Raw genomic sequence first — 20,635 nt, 5'->3', positions numbered from 1 at the left:
ACACCTTCAAACGCCACCGCACGTTCACTGCATGTCAGGATTGCATTCTGAGGTCATTTATTACATGAAGAAAAGATTCATGCAGCTTCTCCTGCAGAAAATTCAGTTTTTACTGTTGATATTTGGCGCCAGTTAATTAGGAAGTGACTATTTTTTTTCGCTTTGATTTGTTGTATGGAAACGCTGCTTTATTTGCACGTCTTTTTTTGTGATGATCCAGTTTTGCGCATAAAGTTCATTCGCATTTTTGGATGGAAACATAGCTATTGATAGTCAAGATGATTAGAAGTTCCCAGATGAGCCATACCTGTCAACATTGAGATGTGAAAAAAGGGATATGCCTACCATAATAAGGGATTTCCCCGACCTCCCCCCCCCCCCCCCCCCCTAAAAAATCACGACGAAGGACGAAATTATTTAAGTTTGAAAAAAAAAACCCTCCAAGATTATTAGTTATGTGTATGTCTGTTTAAACACGTGCCCAAAAACCAGACTTTTGCTCCGCTCCAAATCACAATACAGAATGCGTTTGGAAAACAGCGTCTATTTATCACTATGGAGCGCGTCAGCTGACAGTCACATTAAGCTTTATGACTGTTTTAAGGATTGCATATGAAGGGGAGACGGCACCTGTAATGAAAAGAAAGAGAATTCCGACGTTTTTATTTCAAAGTGTTTTCGTGTCTAAACAAAGCGAAAGCACAGAACAGACTTACATTTAAGAACAAGGGCCGTCAGCAGGTCTGTTGTAGCGCAAGTTTAGGCAAACTAATTAAAAACCGCTCTCAAAAAACTCCCAGATATCAAGCACAAAGCACAATGGGAATATAAAAGCTGGAGTCAGGAAATGAAAATTGTTGCGCACCTTCTGAATGTAACTCTTGCATCGCATTGGGGATATCAGAATTCTGTGAATCGAATTATTCATTTGTGACCAATAGATTGCTAACATGTTTGACATTGAAGAAAAGCCTCTACTGACTTTTTTTATTGAACATGCATGGAATTGAATATTTATTTTTTTACTTTTGACCTAATTTTTGCCTTTGAACCTAGAAACTGTGAGACTTGCGTGAATAGCATACTACATGAAATTATATGCAGCTCTACAAAACACAATAGTGTTATTCAACTCATGTCAGTGCAATGTTGATTCAGTTCAGTTTAATAGCATGTTCTTTATCCAGGTACGAACTCAGGGTCCTATTTTGACGGCCAGCGGGAAGAACCCAGTCATGGAGCTGAATGAGAAGCGGCGCGGCCTGAAATACGAGCTCATCTCAGAGAGTGGAGGAAGTCACGACAAACGCTTCGTCATGGAGGTTGGCCTCACCAGACACAAATATACTTTCCTGTTCAACAATAATATATTGTTTATTACTTATGTTTCCTAAGGCAAGCATTATAGCTATTACTCACACTAGGGTTTGAAAAAATATATTACCCAAATATTAATCTTTGTTGTGCAACATATTTCGCACTGTTCTGCCTTGGATTGAATTGTGCCATGTTTAAGAAAATCAAACTTTGTATGCAATATAAATAATGTCCTGTTCAAAAGTCTCATCTCATTCTCTCATTGGCAGGTGGAAGTGGATGGACAGAAGTTTCGCGGTGCAGGGCCCAATAAGAAAGTAGCCAAAGCCAGCGCTGCCCTTGCAGCTCTAGAGAAACTCTTCTCCGGGCCGAATGCTGCTGGCAACAAGAAGAAGAAAATAATCCCTCAGGTACAACTTTGCTTGCTTTCATTTGTGACCAGTAGCATTCAGATAGTTTTCGGTGTTTAGCGTGTCCCTCAAATGACCTGGGTCACCATCTGTAAGTCATGACCACTCTGTTGGATATTCTGTAATCAATATTTCTCAGATGAGACTGAGACTTGGGCCATTGCTCATTAAAGCCTGTGGGGTTATTACTCTCTGTGTGTATATGTGTGTGTATTGTAGAGTAAAGGGGCATTAGCTGCAGCCGCTGCTGTGTCTGCTGTTGCGGTTCAGGCTGCACGAGGCCGAGGAAGACCAACTCTTACACGAGGAGCCTTCGTCAGCGCTGCAGCAGCACCAGGATACGTCACGCCAGGTGTGTGTTTGATGCCAATCTGTGTTTATGTAGTGACTCAAAACCTGCCACAGAAGTTCCAACTTGGCTTTACTTTTGGTCAAAATTTTGAAATAAATGTATTCATCATTTTTAATTGTTCATTCAAATTATAAAGTATTTATTTTATTGTATCACATAGATTTTTTTACGTTTAATTATTAAGTTAATGTTTTTTTGGCATGAAAAAGAGATTACCGCTTATTAGTTTTACTAATATTTTCTTCAGATATTAAAGTATTTAAATTTTAGTCAGATATTGCTTTTGTAATATTTGATTCACTGATAGTTAAAAGAGCTTTCACACTAGCCCTTTTGGTCCGCACCCAGGTTCGTTTGACATTAGAGTTCGGTACGATTAGCTAGTGTGAACGATGTCTTCTGAACTCGGATGTGCACCCACGGACCATACCAGAGTCCACCTGAAAGAGGTGGACTGGGGTACAATTTGTGGGAACTCTGGTACACTCGGGTCACTTTTGATATGAATCCAATCAAACCAAATGACGGAAATAAACCGCCACTGTACAACAAACTTTAGTTTACATAACGTTCATTCGTGTGTGTGTGTGTATCACCTACCTTGGCGACAAACAGTACTAACCCAGTGCAAACTAGGCATAGGACGATAACTGTTTTTTAAGGTATACCACGGTTTAGAAATCAATATTTTCTGTTTTCTGTAATATCGTTCCTAAGGTATGTGTAAGATTTTTTATTTACTTTTTTATTTTTTAGGACAACAGTTTCTCCCGCAAAAAAAATATCCAAACATGCCGTTTTAATTTGTGAAGAAATCTGTGTTTTTGAAACTAATGAAGACAGCAGAATTCAATGATTAATTTGAATAATTTAGATTAATGCTCCAAAATATTATAAATCTTTGAAAAATTGTTTTCAAGGGGGAAAAAAACTTTTAGTTGTTTACCCAGACATCAGAATCTTATACCGGCCCATGCCTTGTGCAAACACAGTGACAATTTCTGCTTGTCTCCTCCAAAAAAGGCTTCTGCAGACATTGTGTGTTGTTCTAATGTTTTTAATGTATCTGTGATAGACACAAGTGGCTTTCTCTATTTTGGCTTTGGTAACAAAACCAAAAGATTCAGTAAAAGCAGAATGACCGTGATGTGCATACGTCTTTCCATTTTGTTGCTTTGGCTTGCGTGGCCGTCACCTTACAACACCTATACACACAACAGCAGTTCGATGACGCAAACGTTCAGAGTTCAGAGGGAAAAAGCACAACCAGTTTGTGAACACAAACCAGTCGAGAAAATGGCAAGGGGGGCAATCGAACTTGTGTTCGGACCAGCCAATTCCGAAAAGTGTGAAAGCACCCTAAATGTAGCTTTGTCAGGACAGAATTAAATCAAGTTTTAAGAAAAACTAAAAAATTTTAATGCTTTTTGTTATTATTTTTATTACTATTATTTTTATTCTAAAAATATTTATTACATTTTAATATATATTATCAATGTAACCTTGGTGACCGTAAGATATTGAAATCGCATACAATGTTACATCACATACAAACATGAAAAAAACCCTGTTCTGCTATTATGTAAATAGTGAAACTAAAGTTTGTACTTTTGTGTTACAGAAATTAAACACAGAAAAAACCTGAGTACTTTTAATGTTGCTAATTTAATCAACGTTGGTAATAATATATTGAGTAACTTTACATTAATATACAGAAATGTTTACATCCTGAGCATTTTGTTACTTATTTTTAATCTTATGTAATTCTATTTTTTAGTCTTGATTATTTATCTAAACATTTTCTTTTATATTTATCAAAATGTATTGTTAAATTTCACTCATTAGCCTTTAGTTTAAATCAGAACTTCATCCCTTGTTTTTCATGAAAAGTATTTATTCAACATTGTTTTTCGCTCGTCTGAGTAAATGTAGTTAATATCAATATCAAAATCAATATATACAGTAGAATAAAGGTTCTTTCACGTGACTCACATAGGATTGAATCCCTCGCACAAATTAAATGAAGGAGTCTTAACTCTTGCACTTCACCGTTCTCACAGGCTTCGGAGCCCCATACGGGTACAGCGCAGCGGCCGCCACTCCTGCATACGGTACGTACCCCTTCCTTCCCCTCCTCCCTAACTCCGGTCAGGGTCTAGGGTCCAAATCTGCCCCCACTTACTCCCCCATTCAGCTCTCTAATTGGGCTTTCAGACCCCAAAATCACGTCCACAAAGACTCCCGTAGAGAAACGACTCCCTGGACGATGGAACCGAACCATAACCTTTTGGTTCTTAACTGTGGTTGGAGCAAGACTTGCTGCACCTGGCCTGAGTGTGACTTTGCTCGTCTAGTCTGCCTGCTCGACGCTTGGCCCATTTCTCCTGACTCTGGGCGCCTCTGTAAGCGTCAGCATTGTGGTGCTGCTGTCTACAGCGCACAGTTACATCATTCAAAGCAGCCGCTGGGCTTGGTGGAGGGAGAGGAGAGAACAGGATACTGTATGGGATAGTTGAACAACAAAGGAAAATTCTGTCATCATTTACTTTCATGTCCTTTTCAAACATGCATGGCTATGTTTTCTCTGTGGAACATGAAAGAAGATATCTACCATGCAATAAAGGTCAATGGGCTCCAAAAATCATTCATTGACCTTTATTGTTGGGACAAAATGCATTAGGGTTTTTTTTTTTCTCAAGATATTTTCCGTCGTGTTTCATAGTCATAAAGGTTTGCAAAGACTTGATGCGGATTAAATGATGACAGAATTTTAGTTTTACTGTTTGACCAGTACATTTTATGTTACAAATGTTAAAAAACTTTTTGCAAAAGACTTCATCAAAATGACCTCCGTTCACACAGATACGCAAACATGACTAAAAACATTGTATTATTCACATTAGGCTAGTAGTTATGTAGTGCACAATTTTTGTGCTCTCACATTTGCTGACTACACATTTGCTCATGATGTCGCAGTTTTCACAAAATAGTGTTTTTGTAATTTACGTTGAGTCAAGAACTATCATTTAAAAAATATTCACATACAAATAAAAAATATAGTTAAACAGACACAATGAAGTTTTGATGCTTCAGAACCCCCTTTTCATCTATGACCCAAATGCTTTATAATTCATATTAAGTTTGAATAATTATATTTAAATATGACCCTTGACCACATAATTAGTCACAAATGTCATTTGGAATCTGAAATATATCCATTATTAGATAGCTGAATAAATGTAAAGTTTGTTAGGGCAGGACAATATTTAGCCAAGATGCAACTACATAAAAATCTGGAATCTGAAGATTTAAACAAATCAAAAAGTGTGATTTAAAGGTGACAAAAATCACCTTTAAAATTCCAAATGAACTTAATATATAACTATAGCAATAACTATAATTAAAAATTATCTTAGCACTTTGAAACTTATTGCTTGTCCAAGTCCCCAAAAATGCTATTGTTGCAAAAAACGGCCACAATAAATAAAAGGCTTTCTCTTTTTATTGCCGTCTAAACCAAATTCAACTGTTCAACTTTGCAGTCTGTCCATTTATAGGCCCATTCACATAAAGAGTGATCGTTACATTAGCTGTTGCCTCAGATTTGTGCTGATTCTTCAAGCAATATTATTACTTTGTCATTTAGCATCATCAGAGTTAGAATGTTTTTTTTTTCTTAATCCATGCTTCAATAACTTAATTGATAGGAAATCCTATAAGCAATTTGCAAACAGTTCAGAGGACATACCGTAAATCACATAAATCTACCTGCTAATTTTACAACCACAGTGATTATGCTGGTATACACAGTAGAGTATAATCGCCCAAACTTTCCCACAAAGCTCTGACAGAGCAGTGAGAACACTGCAGTGTTGCCATGGGATAAAGTGTCCATCAGATCTGCTTTTTTTAAATATATAAAGCATCTTCCACAGATGCAGATTTAAATGCAACTTCTGACATGTACAGTAGCTCATTTCACATACTAAAAAGAAAATACAATTAAACAGGCACAATAAAACATACTAAAGTTAACAAAAAGCTAAAGTCAAAGCTTTATTACACAGTTTTGATGCTTCAGAACCCTCTTTTCATCTTTGACCCAAATGCATTATAATTTGTATTCATTTTAAATAATTATATTTAAATATATGATCGTGGAACACAAAACTAATCTAAGTGTCAATTTTTGGAATCTGAAATTTATGCATTATCAGAAATATGAATAAATAAGCTCACCATTGATGTATAGTTTGTTAAGACAGGACAATTTTTAGCCAAGATGCAGAAAATCTGGAATGACATTATTTTTACTTCCTAATCCATGCTTCAATTACTTGATTAATAGTAAATCCTATCATTCAATCCTATAATTGTTACATGATTAATTGGGTAAAAACACTTTAGTCACATAAATCAACCAGCTAATTTCACGACCCCAGTTATAAGTTTTATATCTACTCTTCAGTTATATTTCTATATCTATATTTTATATCTACTGTTCAGTATTATTTCACATACTAATAAAAGATACAATTAAACAGGCACAATATAATGCACTAAAGTAAACAACAACAACAACAACAACAAAATCAAAGCTTTATCACACGTGTATAACAGTTTTGATGCTTCAGAATCCCAAATGCTTTATAATTTGTATTAATTTTGGATAATTATATTTAAATGCGACCCTGGACCACAAAACTAGTGATAAGTGTCAATTTTGGGAAGCTGAAATGTATGGATCAGAAAGATGAATAGATAAGCTTACCATTGATGCATATACTTTACTTTACAGGACAATCTTCACTGTAAAAACCAGCCTGATCTCACAAGGAAACAACAATTTTAAGGTTTTACCAGTTTAGCGGAAAACCCAACTGTCATTTGGAGGATGAGCAAATAATACTAAATTGTATGAATGAGATCATAGGATTTCAAATGAATTAGCGACTAAATCAAAAAATTACGAATTGCCGTGTGATAGCGTTGGTAAAAATTCATTCATTTTGTCAGACACATATCGATTAACTTACAAATTTAGGTCTATTTAACATAAAACAATTAAGTTGTCCTCAGAAAATCTCCAGAATTATATTTTCAGCTCATCATAAATAAGTAGTTTGAATAAGCAGCAAAATACATTTTTTTGAGTATTTAACCAACATACAAAAAAAAAAAAAATCTGGAATCTGAAGGTTCAAACAAATCAAAATACTGAGAAATTTGCCTTTAACATGTCCAAATTAAATTAAATTTCTATTTATGGTAGAAAATGGGGTATATATGGTGTATATTAGCAAAATGTAAAATGAACTTAATATACTAATGATTTTTGGCATAAAAGAAAACTCCCAAACAATGTATGCTTGGTTAATGCGCAAAAATATACGGTTTTAATTTAAAAGCCACTTTTCCAATGTAAGCGGCAAGCGACAGACTGGAAGTCAACCATTGTCAATGGAGATTAATCGGGTAGTTCTGATCATCTCCATATGCGGAAAATTTGGATCCGATATTTGAACTCCTGCGACTAGACCGTATGCAGATCCGGTCGACCGGATCTGATGTATTTCAGTATTGTCCAAGTAAGTCTGTGCGTGCGAGATGAAAAATACTATTTTTCATTATTTTTGAATTCGAAAAAAGTCTATATTAAAAAAAAAGCAATAAAAAATTCTCTTCACATAACCTCCAACATTTTTAGCGGTCTATGAGTTTCCATTATTGCATTAATTCCATCATGGTGAACCAACGGAGAATAAAGACTCTTGCTTTTGTACTCCTTTATTTCGGACACTACGAGAACAGCTTCTCTCCCATGATGCACGTCAGAACTAAAAATTCTGTGCAGCGTTTTCCGACAGTCGTGTCCAAATGTTGTGTGCAGTGGAAAGGCGGCTTAAGACTGGTTTTGCGGTTCAGGTTAATTCATTTTATATGAATTATTTTATACTTTAGTTTTTTCAGTTTTAAAGACTTTTCTAGTCAGTTTGTGTGTCATCTTTTTTCAGCTAGTTGTTTGGTTCATGGTGGATGACAATTTTAACAAAGACTTCCAAGACTTACTTCCAAAACTAGCGCTTCTTATAAAAATACATAATACACGCTGCCTTGAATAACCACTGAATTTTTAATTCATTACACTCCACCAAAACACACGTTATACATACTTAAACACAAAAAGGCAAATACGATCTGTCGGTTTTACAAACAAATAAATCCCACAGTTCGTCTCTCTCTCGGTAGCTCCTCTCCTGTCTCAGGCCTAGATGAAGATGCTTTGAATGAACCTTATGTGCAGGGGGGACTAGGTGAGGTGGAGGGCTGAATTGGGAGGGTCTGCTGTGTTTATCTGTGGGCCGGGTGGAGGGTTTGGATATGAAGTTGCTCCCAGCGCCCTGGTCTCTGCCTGCCACATAAAGACCGTTCCTTTAGGTGGAAGGTGAAACCCAGCATTGTGCTGTAAGAGAACAGTGCGCCCCCTCTCTCTCTCTCTCTTTGACGTCTCTCTGGTTTTGGTGCATGCAGAAAATCTCACCAGTCATCTTACGCTGTCCAACCCTCTTCCTCCTGTTGCTGCTTTGGGATTTCTAAATGGGAGCGACTGTGAGACTACGACTACAGTCCTGCTCACACACACACACACACACACACACACACACACGCACATATGCAGCAAACACACACACACACCCACACGGCACAGAATGAACACTCCACATAAGAGCGCCAGCCCGCAGATCACTCCTGTAACCCTCCATGTTGCCCCCCTTACCTACAATTCAGTGTGGTTCAGATGCATTATTAATTCAGTTAGATAGTTCTGTCTAGTGGTTAAGACTAAGGCTGGTGTGATATATTAATCTTATATCGTTTATTGATGTTAAGTTGAGTTAAATAGAACCAGCACATGAATATCTCAATGATTGTGTAATGTGCTAGTAAACTAGCTTGCTACATGTATTTAATATCTATCAAATCTAGCTTAAATCTAAAATGAAGCCTATTTTAAGATTTATTTTGTGTAAAAACATAAATAAATATAGAACAAAAAATATATATAATATTATATGTATATATCTATGTATACAGTTGAAGTCAGAATTATTAGCCCCCTTAAAGTATATGCCCCCTGTTTATTTTTTTTCCTCCAATTTCTGTTTAACGGAGAGATTTTTTCAGCACATTTGTAAACATAATAGTTTTATTAACTCATTTCTAATAACTGATTTATTTTATCTTTGTCATGATGACAGTAAATAATATTTGACTAGATATTTTTCAAGACACTTCTATAAAGCTGTAAAGTGATAATTAAAGGCTTAACTAGGTTAATTTGGTTAACCAGACAGTTTAGGGTAATTACGCAAGTTATTGTATAACGATGGTTTGTTCTGTAGGAAAAAAAAAAAAGTTAGCTTAAAGGGGCTAATAATTTTTTACCTTAAAATGGTTTTAAAAAAAAAACAAATCTGCTTGTATTCTAGACTAAATAAAACAAATAAGACTTTCTCCAGAAGAAAAAATATTATCAGACATACTGGGAAAATTTCCTTGCTCTGTTAAACATCATTTGAGAAATATTAAAAAAAGAAAAAAAAATCAAAGGGGGGTAATAATTCTGACTTTAACTGTATATTGAATTATCCACAAAGGCAAATTTGCTATTAATTTAGATTGATTCGGTTCATGTTGTAAGGGAAAAATAATACAATAGAGCAAAGAAAGTGAGTCAAAGAAGCAGTACTTTATGGAGTCAAACAGTATTCTGGTACAGAAATAGAATAATGAAATCTTAAATAATGTTATTTAATATTCATTGTATTAAAAATTTAGTAAAAATCATTACTCTTTAAAGTTACAAATTTACTTTTTTGTGCATAAATGCCTTTAAAACATAATTTTTCAGTCTGTTATGGTTATATTCTGTAAGGACTGCACAAATCTCATGTATTCTCAGCTTTGGTGCTAATCAAATACAGTGCCCACTCAACATTGCAGATCCTGCGATGTGACTATCGCAGACACACACACACACACACACATTATGCTATCAATGCTGAATTGATATACTGTATTGTGCAGTCCTATACATGTTAATTTCATGAATACTTCTAGATAACATCACATGGTTATAAACTTTTATTGTGTTTAATTGAATAAATGATATATATTTCTTTTTTGCAGTATTTTATTGTTTTAACTTTTAATTTTTAATTCTAATTAATTTTTGATAGTTTGGTTAAAATGTTGGGGGCTCATCAAATTATATCTTTAAGTGCTTTCAGAGCAAACAAATATTTTATGTTAACTATAATCGAAATGCTGGAAAATATTCAAAAAACGTAAGTGTATTCAATTTTAGCTGCGTGTTTTTAAGATATCGACCAATCAGATTAAAAGAAATAATCATTACCTCTTATCTGATCAACAATAAATCACCCAGCCATACTCCAGAACCATTATTCAACCCAACACGCCCTGTAGTTCATATGCTCAGCTGGATGCATCTCTATATAAATATCTCATCTGACAGGTACATGTGTGTCACCTCCTCTCTGCTTGACCTCTGCGCTCTCTTCTTCTTTCCTGTCCTCATATCCCATGCTAAAAAATTGGCACTAGCTTCATTTTAAAACAGCAACACACGCTCAGGTCTTTTCGTTTGTCCTGGACTTATGTGGAGTGCTCTTCTCATTTTCTCTCTAGGTTTGCCCAAGAGAATGCTTCTGTTGCCCGTCATGAAAGTGCCCGCCTACCCCGTTCCCCACTACTCTTTCTTTTAGCTCAGGAGCCGAACACACACACACACACACACACACACACATACACACAAATATAAGGGAAGGTCAGATAGTACAGCACTATCACATGCAGGGACAGCTATTAAAGGGACAGTTTAACCCAAAATGGAAATTGACTTGCCCTGAGGTGGTTCCTAACCTAAATGAGTTTCTTTTTTCTGTTGAACACAAAAGAAGATATTTTGAAGAATGTTGGTACCTATTGATTTCTATAGTAAAAGGAAATGCTATGGAAGTCAATGATTATCGCTTAAACAAAAAACTCCAAACAGGTTTTAAAAAATGTGGGCGAGTAAGTGGTGATGGAGTTTTCATTTTTGAGTGAACTGTCCCTTTAATAAGGGTATTTGTAAAGTAAGTTTTATTTGATTATCACCACGTTTAGTTTTTGTTTTCATATCGTCTTCTGGTTTTAAGCAAATACAGCTTTTATGTTCTTCATAGAGAAAAACTTGAAGGATTTGTACTGTGAATTGTTACCTCATTTAAATTATATCGGCCTCTTTTTTTGTTATCATAATGGTTGTGTTTTTTTTCTTGTAGTTTTTGGGAATAGGCTTTTATGACAGTGTATGAATATCAGGAGCTGTGTTGAAGATGTGTATAGATCTAATACGAACTACTGCTAACAAATAAAACCTTTATCTTCATGAAATGTCAAGCACTGACTGGTGTATGTTTCAAACTATTTAAGGTAGAATTCAGATAATATAGATTTAACCGTTAAGCAGCTCGAAATGTACAGAGGTTTTAAGGCATGTTTCAGATTCAATACAACTTTATGCTGTATGGGCAGGATTTTGATATTATTGACAGAAATAATGAAAATAAGTTTCTTTTGTTTCATTGTTTGTTTATGTAATATTAAGCAAATGCACTTTATGTGGAAGTCTGGGGTTCTTCTGAAACCATTTAGTGTTTTTGGTATAGTTTGTTTTTTGTTTATTTTAAGATTTTTTTTAAGATTTGTTCAGGGTCCTTTTGATTATTTATAGTTGTTTTGTCTGTTTTCTTTCTTTTTTTCTGGTGTAGTTCTTTAAAAGTTATTTTGTTTTGTTGTTTATGTTGTTTCTGTTTAGTCTAAGGTTTTTGTTGTTGTTTTTCATTGTTTTAGTATTTTTGTTTGGTTTGTTTTAAAATTTTAGTAGAGTTTAACTTTAAGTCGATATTTGCAGGGTCATTTTGACTAATTATTCAGTTGTTATGTCTGTTTTCTGTACTTTTTTCCTGCTGAAGTCCTTTTAAAATTAAAGTCCTTTTGAAGTTATTTTGTTTCTGTTTAGTCTGGGGTATTTTCATTATTTAAGTGTTTTTGTTTGGTTTGGTTTTAGCTTTTATTAGAAAGTAGTTTAACTTTAAGTTGATATTTGCAGGGTCCTCTTGACTAATGATTTAGTTGTTTGGTCTGTTTTTCTTTATTTACTTTTTTTCTGCTTTTTGTTGTTTTTCATTATTTGTGTTATTTTGTTTGGCTTGTTTTTATCTTTTAGTAGAGTTTAACTTTAAGTCGATATTTGCAGTGTCCTGTTGACTAGTTATTTTGTCTGTTAGTAAAATAAAAATTATATATATATATATATATATATATATATATATATATATATATATATATATATATATATATATATATATATATTTTATATATTTATATATTTATTTTATTTTTATAAATTACTTTAAAAGCACCCCATAGAATTCAACAAAAAATTATATATATATATATATATATATATATATATATATATATATATATATATATATATATATATATATATATATATATATATATATATATATATATTTATTTATATATATATTTATATTTATATATATATATATATATATATATATATATATATATATATATATATATATATATATATTTATATATATATATATATATATATATATATATATATATATATATATATATATATATATATATATATATATATATATATATATAATTTTTTGTTGAATTCTATGGGGTGCTTTTAAAGTTGTGAACTCGGAAGTAGTTTTTTAATGTCTGTGTTATTTTTTTGTGCAAGTCAATTACTTTCATTTCATGTTGTCTTCCTTTGGGAGCATTTTGTTTTGTTATGGTTTTATTACTTTTTTTATTTATTTTATTTTATTTTAGTTTAGTTTTTGGAATTCTGAGGTCTAAAAACTACCAGTGCAATAAGCTTCCACTATAAGTGCATTGCTGTTCACAGTTTTTTCAAATTATATTTTTTCCAAATCAACAGCATTTACTGTATTGAATCAGGAACTGTCCTTTTATCAAATACAATTTTTTTGTCTCCAAATTTTGTACATTTTAGAAATTTAAAAAAAAAACAGCCTAAGGTTTAGTAATATTTCCATAACACAAATCATGTTGAGATGCCTTTCAAACCTTTTCCATGCCCTCTGACCCCTTTGGCTGTCCCAGTGAATGAATGCTGACCCCGTGTTGAGCTTGATGTCAGAGTTGTCCTGATCATTACTGTCCGGTTCTCCTCACAGAAGACTAGTTAGTAAGGCTCTAGACGTCTATCATGAACTCATCTGTTAGCAGAAGTGGAGTTAAACACAAACAGACACACATAACACAGACAGGTCAAACACGGTCCCTAACATGGACACACAGCGGAGCCTCCAGTCACAGCCTTACAGCGGAGAATCGAAAGCAGCAACAAGGGATCCATGGAGACATGCTACTGAAATGTCTTTTTGTCCTTTTTTGTTTTAACTTATTGGTGAGTGTCTTATTGTGTGTGAGATGTGATTTCATACTCCTCCAAAAGCCAGCACAAGACCATTCCCAATATTCCGGTCCATGGCACTGTGCTCAGGGTTCATCAGGGTTGTTCTAGTGTTGTTGAGGATATTATGTTTTTTTAAATTAATATTATTAATTAAATTTGAGTTTTGGTGATTTTGTTTTCTTTTGTTTTGTTTTGTTTTAGCTGCAATAAAAAGTTTTTTATATTTTATTTTAAGTTGGCACTTAAATTTAAAATTACAAAAATGTTTGTTAGTTTTTAGAACTTTTAGTAAATGCAATAAAATAAGTTTGCATTAGTATTTAAATGTAGGTAATTATGTACTTTTTTAAATTATTCATTTTAGATTTAGTTATTAAGATTTTTGCAATTAAATCTTGACAACTGTGAGACTTTTTTTTTTTTTAAATATTTCCTTTTATTTTAGTTAGCTTTATTTAAGAAACAGCTTTTTTATAATTGTTTTAGTACATCAGGCAACAAGTAAAATACATTGTTTTTTTATTTTTATTTTATTTGCTATAATAGCCCTGTTCTTGACCCTTTGAGTTACAGACCTGCAAAACATGCCTCACCTGTTTCTTTGAGTCAAACATAGCATAACCTTCTTTACATTGAAGGTTTTCCAGTTCCTCATTTTACAAATGCTCTTGAAACATTGATTGCATTGCTTCCTGTTGGGTGATTTAGACAGTGCTTGTGCTGGCTTCTGGCTGGGTCATGATCGTCACTTACCAAAGAGGAACTCCATCTCCATGGTTCTACGAGTGGTCACGCTATTCCCATCCATCATTAATGGATCCCTCACATCTGTCATGGTCATTATCAAAGTGTCCACTCCAAACCAATGGCATGTCCTCTTTGGTAGTGATAGCTGTCATTGTACTATACTCTCTCCAAAATCACAACGGGTCTGATTTGTCAGAGTTATGTACTAACTACATCTGTATGGAAACCTCAGAGTTGCCACATACGTTTCACATTTCCTCTGCCTTTTCTTAAAGGAATGAGCTCCAAGTTTGTTTGTTTGTTTTTGTTTTGTTTTTACGTTTTGTCGAAAAGTTAACCGTGCAGCTTAAGTTGTTGATGTCTTTTTTATTATTAACCTGAAACGCTCCCGGTGCAATGAAAACCCCACGTACAGCCCGAAAGAGCAGAGACCCTAGTATACACCCCTGTGGCACACACCCTAACCCCACTTTCTTTCTGCCGTCACAATGTATTTACCGCTGCCTCCTGCCGGGCCACAACATTAATCGCAGCTCTCTCTGCTCTTGTCCTCACTGTAGGTGGTCTTTTCATTGACAATCCCTTTTACCAGCCGCGGACCATCGCTCCTTTTTTTATTCACTTGGGTCCTCAAGATCTCTTCTCTGACTTCTAGAACCATCAGGTTGTGTGGCTCTAAACTGTCGTACCACTCCAGGCTTGACCAGGCTGTCTCCACCTCACAGAAACGGCCCAAACTTCATAAACAAACCCGATTTAAGGATCCAAAAATGCACCAATCTTACAAAAGCAATACTCTCTATTTGACTTGCTCGTCCCGATAAAGTGGCCCGAGGACCTCGGGTTCCTCCTTATATAGCAATACACTTGAACTCTTTTGGGCTTTAAGCTTACTTGAGATGTGAATGTTCGGTTGAGTCTTACTCAAACTTGGCATTGCAATATAGTCATTGTCACTGTATATTCACCACATGTGTATATGTGGCTATATTATAAATACATGCATATATATGTATGGTCTATGGCACTATAAATATATATGTGTAGATATACCAATGTACTTATGTATATTTATATACAGTATATATACATATACATATTCTTGGTATTCATTATTTTAGAGTTGGAAAGTGTAACCGTTATACTAGGATATATACACCTTTCTTCCAGTTTTATATATACAGTATACAATATATATATATGCTAAGCAATTTAATCTCGTAAATTATTCTTGTGAACATGCAATATGAAAGCCCTTTTCTTAATCTACCTGTAGTAGATTAGTAATGCTTCCTTCTCTCGGACTCGAGCAGCTTCGCCGTATCATTTCTGCGTCTGTTTTTTTTTGTTTTGTTTTGTTTTTTGCTCAGTTGACCAAAGTCTGGTGTTCTGGTTGGGTTAAGAGCTCGTCCTTCAAACATCTGGCCAACTGTGCCACCTACATTCACTGCTCACAGGCGAACACGCAGGTCTTTCTAAAGCACACCCGACGGCAGATTTCTTTTTCTTTCTAGCCGTCGACTTAGGTGCATACTTGTACACGTAACCACGGTATGAGGGCAGCTAATGTGACCTAGTCACTCTTCACTTTTACTTGTAAAAAGCACAGGTTAAGGTTACTGTAATGTGGCATAGGTGGCCCTTCATTTCATTCATATCATTATCCCTTCTTCTCAGGCCTGTTTCATAGCGCACATAAAAGGGGCACATATTTGGACATGTATGGGTGTTGTTCACACTTGGTAGGTTTGGGTTTGATGAATGCTGACTGGTGGAGTTGCTCTTTTAATGTAGTTTGCGAATGCTACCATTTGAAAAAAGTAGAGCGCTGGAAAATGGGTCTCAGTCCACTTTCAAAAAATCTCTGATGCAAGATGCCTGATATATGAATGTAGCATGGACCAAAGACAGCTAAAGAAATGAAGCATGCACTAAAAAATACATGAACTATTATTTTTTTAGTATAGGGTTGTATACTTAGTCTTAGTTTTTCTGTAAATGCGATAAAACATTACGGAGTGCAGAAATGGTGAGTAATTTTACCTAAAACTGATATTATTGCAAATGGTTTACACAATTTGGCTCTTGATTTAATTAGATTTGTTCTCTGTAGGAGGTAGGGCTGTGTGATTAATCGAAATCGATTGAAACATTGTGATTAGCTAAATGCACGAGGCTGTGATATGAAATATAAATATATTATTACATTTGCCCCGCCCAGAGCAAATGAGTGACTGCCATCTGTGTGTGACAGTTTCACTAGCCAATTGAGTGAGCACACTTTTATTCTGCCCAATCAGAATTGCTCAACTGAACTATGCAGAAGGCCCACAATAAAAAAAACAGGAAAGAGCGGACGAGTGGAATGATGGCATTTCCCGCTTCAGAACCATTAATCGATTAATTAATATCAAAGAAAAATCAGTAAAATGGGAATATTTTGGTTTCAAAGTCACAGACACCAAACAAAACAGATAATTTGTAATAATTGTTGCCACAGCCCGAGGAAATATAACAACCAGCACCTAAAAAAGCACCACAGGCATGAGGAGCGTCTTGCTAAAAAGTCAACTGAAAGAATCTAGTAGCAAGCAACAGCAAAGTACAATTTTAGAGTTGTTTAGGCCATGTTCGTTTACTGAGTGTTCTGTATTATATAATTATAATTTTTTGTATTTATAATAACTTATAATAACATAATATATTATATTAAAATTATCTCCCTAATTTAAGTTTAACTTGTTTGCAGAAAGGTAGAGTCATTTTATTTGTGTTTACTGTTTGCTTTAGAGAAAAATGAGTGTTTCATTTCTAAATATTTAAAAATAAATTTGAATAAATGTGAAGTAAGTGCATAGCTTTTCAGTTCGTTTTTTAACTAACACTCACTGCATTTTAGCATTAGGAAGCTAATCAAATCGAAATGGCAATATGTGTCAAAAAAAACAACAACAATTAGATATTTCCCCAAATCTCACAGCCCTAGTAGGAGGCAAACAGATTGCAAGCCATAATGAATATTGTATAAAGAAAAGTTAAAATGTCAAATATTGTTGAAATAACAGCTTGTGTTTGAAAAAGACCTGCCAAATTTGACAGAAGAATTGTAGATAAATTGTCTCAGAATTTCTAGAGGCTGTGTAAGAAAAAAAAAAAATCTCACGAGGAAACATAACTATTTTACATTTTGTCATTTTAGTGGTTAATTCGTACAAGTTCTGAAATGTACAATTATTGTATCAATTTTTAAAACGAGGCTTGGCCCCCAACTCCACCCCTAAACTCAACCATCATTGGGAGATAATGCAAACCGTACAATATTGTCCGAATGAGATAGTACGATTTCATACAAAAAAGCCACTAAATCAAAAAGTTACGAATTGACGTGAGATATCGTTGAATAAAAAACACACCTGGTAGATTCAGACGAGATCAAACTTATTTAAATACATCTGTGAGGCACAAACTTCTCTAATGATCCCTTGTATATCTAGTTGAAATGATGCCCATTACAGTTCAATAAAGACAGCAACACTACATCTTCTTGTAAAGCATTTTCAGCTGTGTGTGACAGGAATTTCTGGTGCAGTTTTGACTACTTTACAGCATTTATAAGCCTTTTTTGAGTGCATAACTGAACTAATATTATCATGTACACATACTGTACAGAATTGTCTTTACAAAATGACTGTAAACTGAAATTAAATGTATTGTTTTTCGTTTTTGTGCTGGAGACCAAACCAGCCAAAAGAACCAAACTGCAAGTGTGAACACCATACGTCAGTGCCCGTATTACAGCATTCACATTGCTTGCACAATCAGCATGACCTTGTGTGTAAAAAGTGTACTCTAAACCTATTTAGCAAGGCTTTTTTACAGTAAGACACCCACAAAAAAGTTTCCTTTCAATAATTCTGCCTGAATCCAGTTTATTCATAGCTACATTCTGGGTTTGGCTTCAATTCTGTGTAGATTGAATTGCATTAAGATCTAAATCTTATGAGATTGATGTAAAAAACTTGCTTTTCATAATGATGGTTGTAATTTCAGTAGCGAACTCCCCAAACATATTTAATAATTGATGCTTGTTATTAAAAGAGATGCTCACCCTAGTAACCCAGATATCAGTGTTTTCCTCATTAGACTCAGCAGAAATGCACGTTTTGCTGGCATGTGTGTTGTGAAACAGGCCTCAGTTGATGCAGCAGCAGGCGGTCGCTTTTTAATTTTGCGTTTGTCTTCAGCAGGTCTGTCGTAGCGCAATTTTAGGCAAACTAATTAAAAACCGCTCTCAAAAGACTCCCAGATATCAAGCACAGAGCACAGCAATGCGAATATTCTTGATTGCAAATGATTGTAGCTGTACTTTATTCAGATTTAAAGAACTTTACTTCCACCAGGATTGTTTTACTGTAGTTTGAATGCTTATCATTAAGTCATTTACATATATAAATGTCCTCCACTTGATAGCCTGACATGTATAGGAGTAGATGACTCAATCAATATCACTAATAATGTATTGATGTTTGTATGTCAAAATAGTTTTGATATTTTGCTGTGCGTTCAGTAATAAACAGAATGTTGCAGTTTCTCACCAAAACCCAAACGTGTTGGGCAAAAAAAAAGTAGGATTTCTCTAAAACAGGATATGACCGAATCACTTGTATACTGAATGTGTCCACTTATACTGTATATGAATTCCCCCACGTATTTAGTCATATTTTAACTGTTGTGTTTGAATGTGAAATATTGTAGCTTTAAAATAGGAAAATATGGGATGTAATCACAAAAATACTACAGAATAGTACTAGTTTAATTGTAATAGTACGGTGTAGTTTAATAAAAGCAATAGTACAACAGGCATCACATGATAGTGATAGTTTAAATATACTTGTTTGTCATTAATGTCATTTTTTTTAACAAACATTTTTGAAAGCAAATCCATTTTTTCTGTTCCCCAACCAGACGAGACTTCGGTCAGTTTTGAATTAGAGCTGGTAAGTCTTTGTATGGGTAAGTTTTATGTGGAAATGCAATATATAGAGAAAAGCGACACGATATTAAATGGGCTTTATTCTTTTCTTTGAGCTTTATGAATGATCGTCAAGCACACAAGCCCCTTTCCATGATCTGACGCCACACCAGCATTGCACAGTTCAGACGACTGATAACTGGGTGTTGACGTTTCTTGACGTTATATTAAGCTAGTAAAAGCAGAGGGCTAACGATGTGTAGTGGAGAATGTTTTTATTTTTGCACCAATTCGATTCCATGCCTTCCGTTTTATTTAAAGCGAATCATTTATCAGAATGTAGAACTCACAGACTGTGATTAAAGTTAACATGAGATAAAAAATACTTTTTTTATACATGTTTTCCTTTTTCAAAACAGTTTAGAACAAAATGAACAAAACAGCAATAAAAAACAAACTGACATTTTTAAAGAAACATGGAAAAATGAATGAATACAATCTTATTTACATTCAAATTTATTGTTGATAAAATGTTGCTTTATAATTTTTTTAAGAGTTACGTGCCAAAGATCAACAGGCTCCAAACATATATAAAGTAAAAGCACCACAATGACATTAAAACAATACATTTCTTCTCAACCATTTGCCCCAGCATGCAGAAGTTTTATAGGATTGTTGTCTCAAGGAAAATGTCAGTACTTCCATGTCATAAACGTCTTTAACAATATCATACCCTTCGCCTAGAGATGGAGGATCTTCTTTGAGCCATTTTTTTTTTGTAATTGCCTTTTTGCTATTGTTAGTAGTGTGTTAAAAAGAAATACATACTTTTTTGGTATTTCGCAGGTAGATAGTTAAAAAAAATTACATTCTAGATTCAATCCCATTATTGCATTTGTCTCTTTATTTAAATCTTGCCAATAGGTGTGTATAATATTACTATCCCAAAATATGTGGAAAGAATCTCCAATACATTTGCACATTTTCTCCAGCATTCACCATTTTTTGATCTCTAGTTTGAAAGCATTTGATTTTAGGTGTTATAAAGAACCTTTTTGGGCAAGATTTACCCAAATAAATTCCCTCCATGAATCTGAATTAATTAAAAATACTATTTTTTACATTTACAACACCTTTGTATTTTCAAAGTCATTTAATGCATACATCGGGCAAAATAAGTATTGAACACGTCACCATTATTCTTAGAAAACATATTTCTAAAGGTGCCGTTGACTTGCAATTTTCCTTGAATATTGGTAACAGGGAAAACCATGTAT

The 20,635-nt window shown here is 34.2% G+C and overlaps 1 protein-coding gene across 16 annotated transcripts in view; it reads left to right on the top strand.

Moving 5' to 3' along the window:
• The window catches only part of strbp (spermatid perinuclear RNA binding protein), a 192,272-nt gene extending 175,387 nt beyond the window's left edge, over positions 1–16,885 (top strand). For 8 of the 16 annotated variants that reach the window (XM_073914470.1, XM_073914468.1, XM_068223910.2 and 5 more), the window contains 5 exons: positions 1,188–1,322; positions 1,587–1,727; positions 1,947–2,079; positions 4,140–4,190; positions 10,792–11,547. In XM_073914470.1, coding sequence (XP_073770571.1) covers positions 1,188–1,322; positions 1,587–1,727; positions 1,947–2,079; positions 4,140–4,190; positions 10,792–10,868 — 537 coding nt within the window. In that variant the 3' untranslated portion in view covers positions 10,869–11,547. Of the gene's footprint in view, positions 1–1,187; positions 1,323–1,586; positions 1,728–1,946; positions 2,080–4,139; positions 4,191–10,791; positions 11,548–14,946 lie in introns of those variants that run through there. The other 8 variants (XM_073914466.1, XM_073914464.1, XM_068223908.2 and 5 more) reach the window with 2 other exon arrangements.
• Positions 16,886–20,635: the final 3,750 nt, after the last annotated feature.

The sequence above is a fragment of the Danio rerio genome, chromosome 10 (assembly GCF_049306965.1).
Source record: "Danio rerio strain Tuebingen ecotype United States chromosome 10, GRCz12tu, whole genome shotgun sequence".
Lineage (NCBI taxonomy): Eukaryota > Metazoa > Chordata > Actinopteri > Cypriniformes > Danionidae > Danio > Danio rerio.
The sequence above is the reverse complement of the archived record's forward strand: the minus strand, read 5'-3'. Positions and strand labels throughout refer to the sequence as shown.